Source organism: Hyperoodon ampullatus (assembly GCF_949752795.1).
Source record: "Hyperoodon ampullatus genome assembly, chromosome: 1".
Classification (NCBI taxonomy): domain Eukaryota; kingdom Metazoa; phylum Chordata; class Mammalia; order Artiodactyla; family Ziphiidae; genus Hyperoodon; species Hyperoodon ampullatus.
Window position 1 is genome coordinate 169,836,175 of NC_136914.1, and position 13,300 is coordinate 169,849,474.

The 13,300-nt window shown below is 42.4% G+C and overlaps 1 protein-coding gene across 1 annotated transcript; it reads left to right on the forward strand.

Annotated features, from left to right (window-relative positions):
* Positions 1-434: 434 nt before the first annotated feature.
* On the forward strand, positions 435-11,798 carry CLRN2 (clarin 2; the record flags this gene model as incomplete). The annotated part of the gene is made up of 3 exons (XM_079708340.1): positions 435-687; positions 9,084-9,263; positions 11,533-11,798. 3 exons carry the CDS (start codon positions 435-437, stop codon positions 11,796-11,798), a joined length of 699 nt encoding a protein of 232 aa, XP_079564466.1.
* Between the last annotated feature and the right edge of the window lie 1,502 nt (positions 11,799-13,300).

Consider the following 13,300-nt stretch of genomic DNA (forward strand, 5'->3'; position numbering starts at 1 on the left):
CTTCTACCGTATGCATTTTTTGAGACTGGTTAGCATCTCTTTATAGTCAGATCTACCTGGTTATGCCTGCTAATAACTTCCTTGTCATTAAGAGGTCCACACCAGGGTTATTCAAAAACTTGAAACGAGGAACAATTAAGCCCTCTGCTGAAACCTTAGTCTAGTGGGGGATATAGGGTTACTTCCTTCGGTAACACACTCCTCTACATTCCAGTCAGGTGAAGACGTCTCTGTAGAGACTTCCAATGCAGTTGTAGTAAACATGGGCTGCGGAGGCAGGCGCTGAGGGAGGACCACTAGGAAATGGACCTGAAATCTTGAAACAGTGTGTTTGGGAGAGCTGACCCTAGAGCAGGGGATTGCCGAGTGTCTGGAAGATGTCAAGGACCCCTGCTGTTGCTCAGACACCTGGGGCATGACCTGCACCCACCAGGATGCCTGGATGGTTCAAAAAGACATGGTATGGGCTGGCATCTTTACTCAGCTTCTCCTCCTTCATCCTGATCATTGTTGCCCTGGCGGTGCCCCACTGGCTGAGTGGGAAAATCCTTTGTCAGACTGGAGTTGATCTTGTCAATGCCACAGATCCAGAGCTGGTCCAGTTCATTGGGGACATTTACTACGGACTCTTCCGCGGTTGTAAGGTGCGGCAATGTGGGCTCGGGGGCCGCCAGTCCCAATTCACGAGTGAGTATACTGGGGGGCACGAAACCTGCTTTAGAACATTTATATTTAAATATTCGTAAGGGTGCTTGTGTCTAAATGCGAAATTCAAGTGCCACTACAGTCTAAGGCATAATGACTTAATCCACAGTAAGCCAAGGACTTACTCTTGTTCAGCACCCAGAAGAGACCTTTTTTTCCTGTGGCGGCTTATAGAAACATTAGAAATAGGGATTTGTATATCTTTGTAGTTTACCTCTATGAATAATCACTAAAAATATTGAGTGCTTACGTGTGTCAGACATTCTACTAAGTGCTTTACATGGTTTGTCTCTTTTAAGCCTTATAACAAATTTATAAAGAAGGAATTATTAACATTCCCATTTTGCAGAGGACTACACTGAGGCTTGGAGAGGTTACAAAACTTGCCTGAGGTCACCCAGCGGAAAACTTTAGACCCAGGTCACGCGACTTGGGTATGCTCAGCCAGTGTGGCCTGTGGGTGTAGACGACCTGCTGAAATGAACCTTTCACTTGTATTTATATAAAAGCTTCAGAGTCTGTGAAAAAGCAAAAGGGCTGTGCGTCTGGGCTCTGGAATCAGACTATCTGGGTTCAAAGCCCAACCCGGATGTTTCCTGGCAAGGAGACCTCGGGCAAGGCTGCTGTCCATGAACGTGAGCAGGTACTGACGTAGGCGGGCGGCCATCCAGTGTCACAGCAGAGCTGCTCAGCAGGCAGATAGAGCAGGAATCCAAGACCAGCTTATGAAGGATCTTCTGGGAAGGAAAAACCAAAACAAAAAAGGCAATATTCTGCACATCTTTAGATTCATACAATTAGATTGCTGGTGAGAACAATATCCTACAAAATCATAATTAATCAACATAATGCAAATGCAATGGGATAAGGGATTTATTCATTAAATGATTTCTATGTTTCATAACTGTAGTTTTTAGAATCCTGGCCAGGGTATCTTATTAAACGTATAAAGACAGAAAGCTGGAACCATTGACAAATATAACGATACAAATTGGCATCATTTATATACATGAAGGATATATATATTTGTTATGTATAGCAAGAAAAAATATCGCTGGGAATATTTATATTTACCCAGAAATTAAACTGGACCAGGGATACTGAAAAGCTCTGTTAAAAACATAACATAAAAAGCTGAAAACACACTTAACATAAAGAAATAAACAAAAAAATAAAACAAAGAAATAGGACATGCTAAAAAGGGATGATGACAGCTGTATGCAGTACTTGGTTCTGAGCTGGGTCAGTTTACTATAAAGGATGTCACTGGGACAATTGGTGGAACTTGAATGGGGTGTCAGGATTAAACAGCAGTCATATGCCAGTGTTAACCTACTGATTTTTTTTTTTTTGCGGTACGCAGGCCTCTCACTGTTGTGGCCTCTCCCGCTGCGGAGCACAGGCTCCGGACGCGCAGGCTCAGTGGCCATGGCTCACGGTCCCAGCCGCTCCGCAGCATGTAGGATCTTCCCGGACCGGGGCACGAACCTGCGTCCCCTTCATTGGCAGGAGGACTCTCAACCACTGCGCCACCAGGGAAGCCCAACCTACTGATTTTGATAGTTGTATCGTGGTTGTGAAAGACAACGTCCTTTTTGAGGAAATTGACCCTGAAGTGCTCAGGGTTGGAGGAGCAATTTACCCTCAAATGGTTCAGAAGGAAAAAAAAAATTTCTTTGTACCATTCTTGCAATTTTTCTGAAGTTTGAGGTTGTTTGAAAACCACAAATACACACACAAAAAGGGGGAAATGGCACAATTTTTTAAATAATTGTAGATAATAGGGGTTTTTTAAATTTTTATTTTATATTGGAGTATAGTTCATTTCCAATGTTGTGTTAGTTTCAGGTATACAGCAAAGTGATTCAGTTATACATATACAAATATCCATTCTTTTTCAGATTCTTTTCCCATATAGGTTATTACAGAATATTGAGTAAAGTTCCCTGTGCTGTACAGTAGGTCCTTGTTGATTACTTTATATATAGTAGTGTGTAAGTTGTAGGGAATTGAAATTAACAAACCTCACGAAGGAAGTTCCAAAGCTTGAACAAGGGAGCAATAGATTCAATAGCAACAATACTCCAGAGACTTTAATAAGCAAGCCAGTGCTCAGGGAACATAATAAAAATAGCCCATATAATTATGTAATTATATAGCATGATATACCACGTTACCATCATAACCACCTTCTTACGCACTAGATCATTTATTTATCTGTTATGTTTATTATTTATTATGTCTCCACCCCTTTGGTATATAGCGCCATTAGGGCAAGGATCTTGTCCGTTGATGATCCCAAGCCCCTAGAACAGTGCCTGGCACACATTCAAAAACATTGGTTGAATGAATATCAATAAAGTACTTTTAAACTCATTTGTACTGAATGTTCACGTACAAGATGCCAGACATGTGACCTATGCTATACTAATCTTCCACAAACCTGCCACATAGAAGAATAAGGCTCAGAGAGGTTAAGCAACTTGATCAAGGTCACAGAGCCATGAGTGCCAGAGCCAGGCCCCAACCCTGGTCGGCCTTACCCTAAAGTTCCCACCCTCCACTGTGTGTTGTTCCCTCGGGAATCTGTGACTGGCAACTTTGCCAAGGCGGCGTGTTACCCTAGTAGTCTTTACTGTTCTCCTGGAATTCAGCAAATTCTGGATGTTGGGGAGGTGGTCGATGGATGTGAATTCTCCAGGATGGGAGGATGCAGGTGGATGGCTCCTGTCAGAAATGACTGAGGGGTCATTTGGGAGGGTGTGTTAGTTCCCTAGGGCTGCCATAACAAAGTACCACAAACGGGGTGGCTTAAATAACAAAAATTTATTCTCTCACAGTTCTAGAGGTTAGAAATCCAAAATCAGGTTGTTGACAGGGCCGTTCTCCCTCTGAAACCTCTAGGAGAAGGAGTTTTCCTTGCCTCTTCCAGTTTCTGGTAGCCCCAGACATTCCTTGGCTTGTGGCAACATTACTCCACTCTACACATGGCATTCTCCCTAAGTCTCTTCACATGGTCTTCCCTCTGTGCATGACTGTCTCTGTGTCCAAATTTCCCCTCTTTTATAAGGACACTAGTCTTACTGGAATAGGGCTCACCCTAATGACCTCATTTCCACTTGATTACTTCTGTAAAGACCCTATTTCCCAATAAAGTCGTATCCTGAGATGATGGCGGTTAGGACTTCAACACATTTTTTGAGGCTGGGTACAGAATGCAACCCATAACAGAGGGTGTGGAGTGGCAGGTGGTGGGCCTAGGATAATTAAGGAGGTCACCAAGCACAAGCACTGTTTCTGGAGAAGCAGCTGAAGCAGAGACAGGCTTTGCAGAAGGAGGAGGCCAAAGGAGGGCGAGACAAGACTGGGCCCTTCCACTGTGATGCTAATTAAACCCCTGCCATCCCAGCTCACAGAAATGCAAACTACCTCTAGCCCTGGAAGCCATAAGCTAAGCAAATGAGCACTTCCTGTTTGCCCACTGGAGGCAGTCAGTACATGTTCCTTTCCCTCCTCCCTCTTCCTTCTCAGAGGGGTGACTATGGGAAAAAGCCCCCTGGGTTCATCTAACGTGGTCTGCTCTCTGAAACATCAGAACTGTGTAAGAATCAGAAAGGACTTTTTAATATTAGTTCTGAGCAGGATAATACTCAGGAAAGTTTTATTTCTGGCTGCCCTGGGTGGTGTCCCAGAGGAGGGTGTATAACCATGATGTGATTCTTTTTGAAAACTTGCACCGGGAGCTGAGGCCAGGTTCCCCCTGGCTTTGGCTGGTTTTAGACCAATGCCACCCAGGGACACCGCGTCTGTTACCACATTCTCTAGCCTCAGAGGCGAGTCTCTCTACCTTTACATGTACAGCTCCTAGAGCCAGTACCACCTACTTGTGTGAGGCAGCTATGGGGTGTATCAGAGCCCCCAAACCCCAAGTTGGAATCAGGATTTTCCTGCTACTGTCACTGCTGTTCCGAAGGAAAAAAAAAAAAAACCCTGCTCCCAGGGCCCATGTGCAGATCAGCGGAGAAGGGGGGTGTGAAAGTGCTTTGTAAACTGGAGTAGGAAAGTTTGATTGGGTCTCGTGGACAAACAGCCTCAATTCGCACCTTCATAGGGGTCTCCCCTAGAATCACCCAAGAGAGTCAATTTCCAAACCAATCATGGAGAAAAGCAGAGAACTATACAGCATAATCATAATTAAGATCCATTTTTATACCCAGACTTTCTGAAATAAAAACAAATCAATCTAGCAGTTTGAGCGGCTGGGGAAAGAAAGGGACAAACGCTAATTTAGCAGTGTTCACATATTCAGCTATACTGTATTTATGGGCCTGGCACTTTTAGGAAAACAGGGATAAACTAAACAGAGGAGTGTCTGCCCTCCAGAAGCTTTGCACCTGGGAAAGAGAAAGGCAGTAAATGAGCACTGGGCAGTGACACATTAATGTCTCAAGCTGTCACCTCTTTGTTCATTTCCTTCAACCCACTCTGCACTAGAGGAGAGATTTTATTTATGCCCATTTTACTGATGAGGAAATTGGGGATCAGAGAAATCAATAAATGAAAGAATTTCTGTAAAAGCACCTGGTGCTTGATACATAGTATGTGCTTGATCATTTTTAATTCACTGGTTCCCCCCTCATCTCCCACGCCCAAACATTCCATCAACAGCCAGACTTGGATCTGACTTCAAATCTCAGGCTTTTCTTACCATTGTCCATTTTAGATAACAGTCCTTTCTCAGATGTGTCTTTTGCAACTCTTTTCTCCCATTGCAGTGGCTGTGTTGTTATTTTTTTGACATTGTCTTTTGCAGGGCAGAATTTTTGCATTTTAGTGAAATCCAATTTATCAATTATTTCTTTTTTAAAATTAATTTTTGCCTTGCTGGGGCAAAAGGGACTGCTGGACTTCTCTGGAGTAGAGAGCAAACAAATTACTTAATAATTAGATAGTTAATCTAATTTGAGTTGCTGGCAGGATGATTAATCACTTCTGGGATTCACGTGAGTTAGCTTTAATATGTACACCATAAGAATATTTATTCAAATTCAAAAAAAGACCTCTAGACCTCCAGCTGTACTAGGATTAAACTTTTAAATCTTTGCTTATCCAAGTTATCTGATTTTCTGGCAATAGGTCCTGTGGCAAAATCCTGAAGCCAGCACTTGTTGGCTGGGTGACCTGACTAAGCTATTTAACTTCTCATTTCTAGGACTCTAACTTATGCATCTGTAGGATTGAGAGGAGGTTGCCGTGAGCAGTGAAAGAGAGAAAGTGTATATGTGCTGGCACACAGTCTGTGGTCAATATGTGTAGCTATTGTCACTTGTCACCATGGATCATATGCATTTATGGTCATGGATTTCAAGCTGGAAATTTAAATGTAATCCTTAAGTCAGACGTGTCTCAAACTTTTGGAAACTGGGTACAAATATGAAAGGCAAGCAGGCAACAGGTCTCCTGGGATGGCACTTGTGTGACAAGAGCAAAAGTAGAGTCACCCCTTAAAGAAATTATTAATAGAAGGAACTGATGCATGAAAACTCATGAGGAAAGATTTTAATTTCTAAATAATGACATATATAAAAAATAATAAGATCTCAATTAACTGGGAGATCTAGAGCCTTGGAGTGTGGCCCATGATTGTGGAGGCTGAATGAGATTCAGCCCTTTGCCAGTAAAGATTTGTTTTTTTAATATAGTCAATACATTTCCCACTGCGGAAGCTAAGGGTTGGGTATTCCTTCACCATTCCTCTCCCTATCACTCCATATGCCCCCAATCCCCTCGCCCCATCATCATAATATGGTTATTTCTCAATTTTTTTAATTAAATCACACCTGGAGATGGGTTCATATCATTATGTGGATATGATTAATTCTTTTTATAAGTTGCTCTGTGTGATCGTGCTTTAATTTATTAAATCAATCTCCTATTGACTCATGTTTTCGTTTTTTCTCCAATCTTTTGCTACTGTAATGAATATCTGATATATACAGCTTTGAGCACACGTGGGAGTGCTTTTCCTAGAAATGAAATTGCTGTGATAGATGTTGCCAAATTGCTCTCTAAGGACATTGTATGAATAAATATCCCTACAAGTTTTGACAACTGCCTCCTTCCCTACAACTTCACTAACATGGTGTATTAGCAACCCTTTTGATCTTTGCCAATCACACAGGTGATGAGTTTCTATTTTAAGTGTTTGGTGAGGATTATTATGCTGGTCATGTGTCCTAAGGGTTGCATGGCAAGAAAGAGGATTATGAAACAATTAGGTAATCAGGCATAAGCTACCATGTTTGGAATGAAAAAGTGCTGCGAGTTTGCAATGAAAAAAAATATCTAAAGGGGCTTCCCTGGTGGCGCAGTGGTTGAGAGTCTGCCTGCCGATGCAGGGTACACGGGTTCGTGCCCCGGTCTGGGAAGATCCCACATGCTGCGGAGCGGCTGGGCCTGTGAGCCATGGCTGCTGAGCCTGTGCGTCCGGAGCCCGTGCTCCACAACGGGAGAGGCCACAACAGTGAGAGGCCCGTGTACCACAAAAAAAAAAAAAAAAAAAAAAAAAAAAAAAAAAAAATCTAAAGGACACTTCAATGTAAGGAAAGGAAATGGAAGAGAGAAGTCCTACAGAAAAAAATCCCGCAAGAAGGAGTTTATTTTCTGGGGTAAAATTTCTGATGCTGATGAGATAACCACATGGAGATAAATATACATGGAAATACAGAACTGGAAAGAAAGCTAGATCAGAACTGAAGACATAACTGTGGAGTGTCTGGACACTTCTGAGTGGAAAGGACACTTCAAAGGAAGAAGGACAAAAATTCTTGTTCTCAGGCTTGGAAGACACCAGCCTTCTATGAATAAAAATGGGCAGGTGAGCCAGCAAAGGAGCCAGAGCGGGACGGGGTCAAGGAGTGAATGGAACCTGGAAAGCTTTGAGTCCCGGCTCCCAACTGGGGCCAAAGACGGGTTGGTCAGTTGTATCAAGTAATTAAGCAGGGAGGTTGGAATTCACAAGATGGACCCAGATTTGATGAGGAGGTATTCAGTAGAAACTTTGGAGTAGTTGCAGAGGAAGGGGTTTGCCCAGGAGTTTTTTAGCTTTCATCATTTTAAACCATTCATTTACAGTAACTGAAATCAGTGACTCTAAACTCTATATACCATGTGATATATAGGACTTTGGTCCTAGATAGAGTTCAGGATCACCTTGCCCAAAGACAAGGAACATAGTGTCTCCAAGCCTTTGGGTAAGGGCATTTAATACAATCTTCATATCCTTGTCACAAGGATTGGATGAGATAACAGACGTAAAGGGCTTGGCCCCTGACTGTGCTCAGTAAATGTTGATTACACTCAACTCCTATGCAACTATTACTATCCCCATTATACTGATGAGGAAACTGAGGCTTGAGAAGTCACATGACTCTTCCCAAGTCAGAGGGTAAAATAACAACAACAACCACAGTTGCCATTTTTGAGAACGGACTCTTTCCTAGACAATATTTAGACACTCTATTATGATATATCATTTAATCTTCACATAGAGAGAAATATAGAGAAAACAAATCCAAATTAATATTTCACTAAATTATCCTGCCACATTAATATGGCAAATTAATATTCTAATAAAGTACAACATGAGAATTACATGCCCATCATACACAGGGAATTAATGTCTATCTTACTGAATCATTATGGGGAATCCAAAATGATGCTCCTAGCTTTGCTTTGGTGCCCACAAAGTGGGCACTATGATTATTCCTATGCCCTTCACTTGACCCCCTCAATATTGTAAGATGGGTAGGAGAAATAGGGTTTAGATGATCCTAAATATTTTATAATTGTGGCAAATCAGCAAATCTGGGATTTGAACCTGGAACTTTGGATGCCAGATCTAGGCTTCACTTTGCTGCACCCTTCTATACTCTTCATGATATACGTGAGACCACTTCTACCTTTCTGATTTAATGAAGGCTACTCTCTGACCCAGATGAAAGCTTTGTGATCGATCAGGCTTCTTTGACTGATTCTCTTGCCAGCCTCCTTTGCTAAAGCAACACCATCTGGAGCTTGTACGGATTAACTCACACCAGATCCCAGAGCTGCGAGGCCGATGCAACTTAAATGCCCAGCTGGGGCACATTCTGATTTTGCATCCACCCCAAGGAAGAGAAGATTGTTGGCCAACTGATAAGTGGTAAATCTGGGGGCCATGAATTCATCTCAGGAAGTCTCCTGCTTTTTGATAACCCAGCACTTGCTGCCTTGCCCTCACTCCCCTTTGCTAAAGCCTTCATGGTAAGCAAGCCTGGGACGTACGAACTTGAGCCAAGCTCTGAGGCTGACATCTTGGCTGTGTCTTCTCTCCCCAGTTTTCCCACACCTGGTGAAGGAGCTCAATGCAGGCCTCCACGTGACAATTCTGTTGCTCCTCTTCCTGGCCTTGGCGCTGGCTCTGGTCAGCATGGGCTTTGCCATTCTCAACATGATCCAGGTTCCGTACCGGGCAGTCAACGGCCCTGGGGGCATCTGTCTATGGAACGTTCTCGCAGGTAAGGAAGGCCCCTGGGGAGAGAGATTCCTGTCCATGCCATCAGGAGGCTGAGTTCCAAGTAGATGGGCAGAAGGCATGAAGGAATTAAAATGCCCCACCTCAGCCTTTACTTCCCTGGGTCTGTTACTTCCTTGATAGGCATGAATATCCTTTTTACTAAAAGTTGAAGAATCTCTGTCATCATAAAGAACTGAAGTATTAGCGTGCATGAGTGGCTGAGGACTTAGAGCAGCGAAGAGAGGTTGGGATGAGAGAAGAGAGAAGACAGAGAGCTGTGGGTGAAGAAGAGGGGACCGTGGGATGAGTGAGGATGTGGGACTGCTGCTGTGATTCTGAAGGAACGTCACAAAGGACAGAAGAGAAGGGACCTGGGGGGCTTACGTGCCTTATTTCGTGTAAACCTCACAACCTCTCTATGAGGCGGTATTATTAGACCCATATTTACAGGTGAAGAACCTGAAGCTCAGAGAAATTAAAAGATGCACCCAAAGTCACACAATGATGAGTAACAGAGGCAGGATTCCAACCCAGGTATAACTGAGTCTAAGCCTTTTGTCCTTTCTTTAATCATCTATGACCACCATGACCTATTTTCCAAGACAAAAACCAAGACAAAAGATGTGTGTGAGTGTGTGTGTGTGTGTGTGTGTGTGTTGATTTGGGAGAGTATCTGATATACAGAAATTAATTCACATTTAGTTTGGCACTGAAAAAATCACCTGTAATGAAAGTAACAAAATCCCAAGAATTGATTTCAGAAAACCCAGGTCAAATGGTCAAGGTATCCTGATGGCAATAACCCCTCACTACATTTTACTTTATACAGGATGACCATAAAGTATAGAAACAAGTAATGTTGTTTTATCATGCATTAGAATGTAATGTCAGTAAATCACTTATTATGTATTTGCCTATGTTTGCAGACTGTGGCCATCCTGTAGAATTTCTTATAAATGTGGCTCACTCCCATGTAGACTTGTTTATCTCTGCCTGAATGCTCACAGTGGTTGGCATGTAGAAAGTGCTCAATCCTGCTTTTGAAATAAATGCTTATCTCTGTCAATTCCCTTCCTCAGAGAGACAGTACTCTCAAGCTCTATTGACAAGAGTATTTTAAAAATGCAATTTGACAAAACTTTACTCTCAAAAGGCATAAAAATATGAGTATCCTTTGATTAAACAATTCCAGACATTAATTTATGCTAAGGAAATAACAGGAAAAGAGCACAAAAAATGTACATTAAAAGGAGTTTCCTTCAGCACTTTATAATATCAAAAAATTAGAAGCAACCTAGATATCCAGAAATTAGGTCACACTTAATTAAACTTAAAATAATTAGGTGTGTCACTAGTATAAAACATCATACACAGTTTAAAGTGGTGCTTTAACAGAATATTTAACAACATGGAAAAATATTCAAGTAAGGGAAGAAAATCAAGTGTAAAGCAGTAAGAGTACCATAATACTAATTTTGTTAAAGAGATGGAAATGTAAAGAAATATACTAAAATGTTCAAAGTGTTTATATTTGCCTTTTAGGAAAAAAGCAAATTTGTCTTTTCATCTTTGTGATTTTCTCTGGCGTCCAAATTTTCTTCAATAAGAAGTAATAATCTAAACAAAGGGCATAATAAATGTGTTTTTTAAATATTAATTAAAATCAGGGCAAGAGAAAAGTAGAGAGAAAGAGAGAGAGGAAAATGGAGAGAGAAAGAGAAACAGAGGGAACCCAGAAGGTCAAAGTCTGAAGCAATAGGTAGGGAAGGACGTGAAGTTTGGAATCCTTCCAGTTTTCTCCTCTCTCCTTTCCTTTCCTCCTTCTCTTATCTCCTCTTATCATTAAGCTTGGAAACAGGATAACTGAGGAGGAGAGAACAGTCTAGCCCTCCGTTCTGATCCCCCAATCTGCCCAGTAAGATGCTCTTGTGTCTTCCCTCAGAAGCCTCAAGGTCTACATACACAGGCTGAAATACTTAGAGACTGAGCTTATCCAAATGTGCACACACACCCCTGCCCCGCCCTGGGTAAGGGAAAAAGTAGCAGGGTCGAGACTCAAAGTAGATCTGATAGGAAGCTTATTCCCACACCTCTCGCCCCTCACACAGTGGATTATCTGCTGCTTTTAAAAGCATTTTAAAATTTGTGTTGCCCTAAGCGTGTTTTACACCACAAGCTTGTTGCCTGTGCCACAGAAAAGCCACCTCACATCTAGTGGTTGAATTTCAAGGAAAAGAGCTGTGCATGAGGGTGTCCTTTCTGGGTTTCAGGCGGAGTCGTGGTCTTGGCCATCGCCAGCTTCATGGCCGCGGTAAAATTTCACGACCTGACAGAACGTATCGCCAACTTCCAGGAGAAACTCTTCCGCTTTGTGGTGGTGGAGGAAGAGTATGAAGAGTCGTTCTGGATCTGCGTGGCCAGCGCCTCAGCCCACGCCACTAACCTGGTTGTGGTGGCCATCAGTCAGATTCCCCTCCCGGAGATTAAGACCAAGATAGAAGAGGTCACGGTCACGGCCGAGGATATCTTGTATTAATAACCTTCTCCTGAAATCAGTTCTTCGGAGAATGGAAACCTCCTTTTTCTTTTTTCCAGCTTGCACAGTCCTGAATGTCTATGTTTTCTCAGTAAGAAGAAGGAAGTGGAAGGGGGAAGGGTAGTTACCTGGGCCAGAAAAGAAAACTTTCCAAATTTCTGGCATCCCTGAACTTTTTTCTCACTGACCTTGGAGTTAGAGACTCTGCCACTTGCCAGCCCTGTGTGACACTGGACAATTCATTTACTATCTACTTCTCAGTTTCTTCATCTGTAAAATGGGGATATTAATGACCTCGCAAGGTTGTAATGAGGTTTAAATGGGCAGTAACTTTGCCAGCCTTTGTATATTGTGGAGCACCCTACACGTATAAGGTACTGTACACTCCAAGAAATGTCTATAGACCCTTGGTATACCCCGCACAATATTAGGAGGAATGCAAAGAGGAATATGATAATGTCCCTGGCCTCCAGAAACACCTAGTCTTTCCACACGACACAGGAATCAGAGAGCAACAATAACAGTAAGAATGAAAATAACTGCCATTCTTTGGAGTGGTTACTACATGCAGTTCTAAAAGTTTTACATATAGTAAGTCATTAGGTCCTCACTACAACTTTGTTGGCATAGTACTACTTTAGTCCCATTTCATAGATGAAGAAACTAAGGCATAAAGCAGTTGGATAACTTGCTGAGGTCAGGAATTAAATGGAGGGAAGTCTGGAGCCAGAGTTTACATTTTTAACCCCTTTGCTGACCTGATGTTTGGTGTACGAGCAACTGCAAGGCAATGTGATCAGTGTTATAACAGCACATGGAGAAAGGACCTGAGAAGGAATTAATGCTTCAGGATGGGATGCGGTATTAAAGAAAGTATCTCAGAGTTGACAGTTGATCTGAACTTTGAAAGATGAGGAGAGTTTTTCCAGTGGTAAAGGAAGCAAGGCTGGAGAAGGGCATTCCAGGATAAGTCAGTAATGAGGAGGAAGCACAAGGTATGAATTTACAAAGGGGGCATGGAAGTATGTGAATACCCAGTGGGGTTAGAATATTGCTCTAATGCAGCTGTTGGATAAACCCAGATGTTTTGTGTTAGGTTTTCCTGAGTGGTACTGTGACAGTTAATTTTATGTGTCAACTTGGTTAGGCCATGGTACCCAGATATTGGTCAAACAATATACTAGATGTTTTTGTGAAGGTATTTTTTTGGACGGGGTTTATCAGTAGATTTTCAGTAAAGCAGATTGCCGTCCATAGTATGGGAGGGTCTCATCCAATCAGTTGAAGGCCTTAAGAAAAAGACTGACCTCCCCCAAGGGAGAGGGAATTCTGCCAGCAAACTTCCACTGGACTCAAACTGCAACTCTTCCCTGGATCTCCAGACTGCCCACCTACCCTGCAGATTTTGGATTTGCCAGTCTCCACAATCAAGTGAGCCAGTTCCTTATAATAAATCTCTCTCTCTCTCTCTCATACACACAGACACACACACAAACACACAC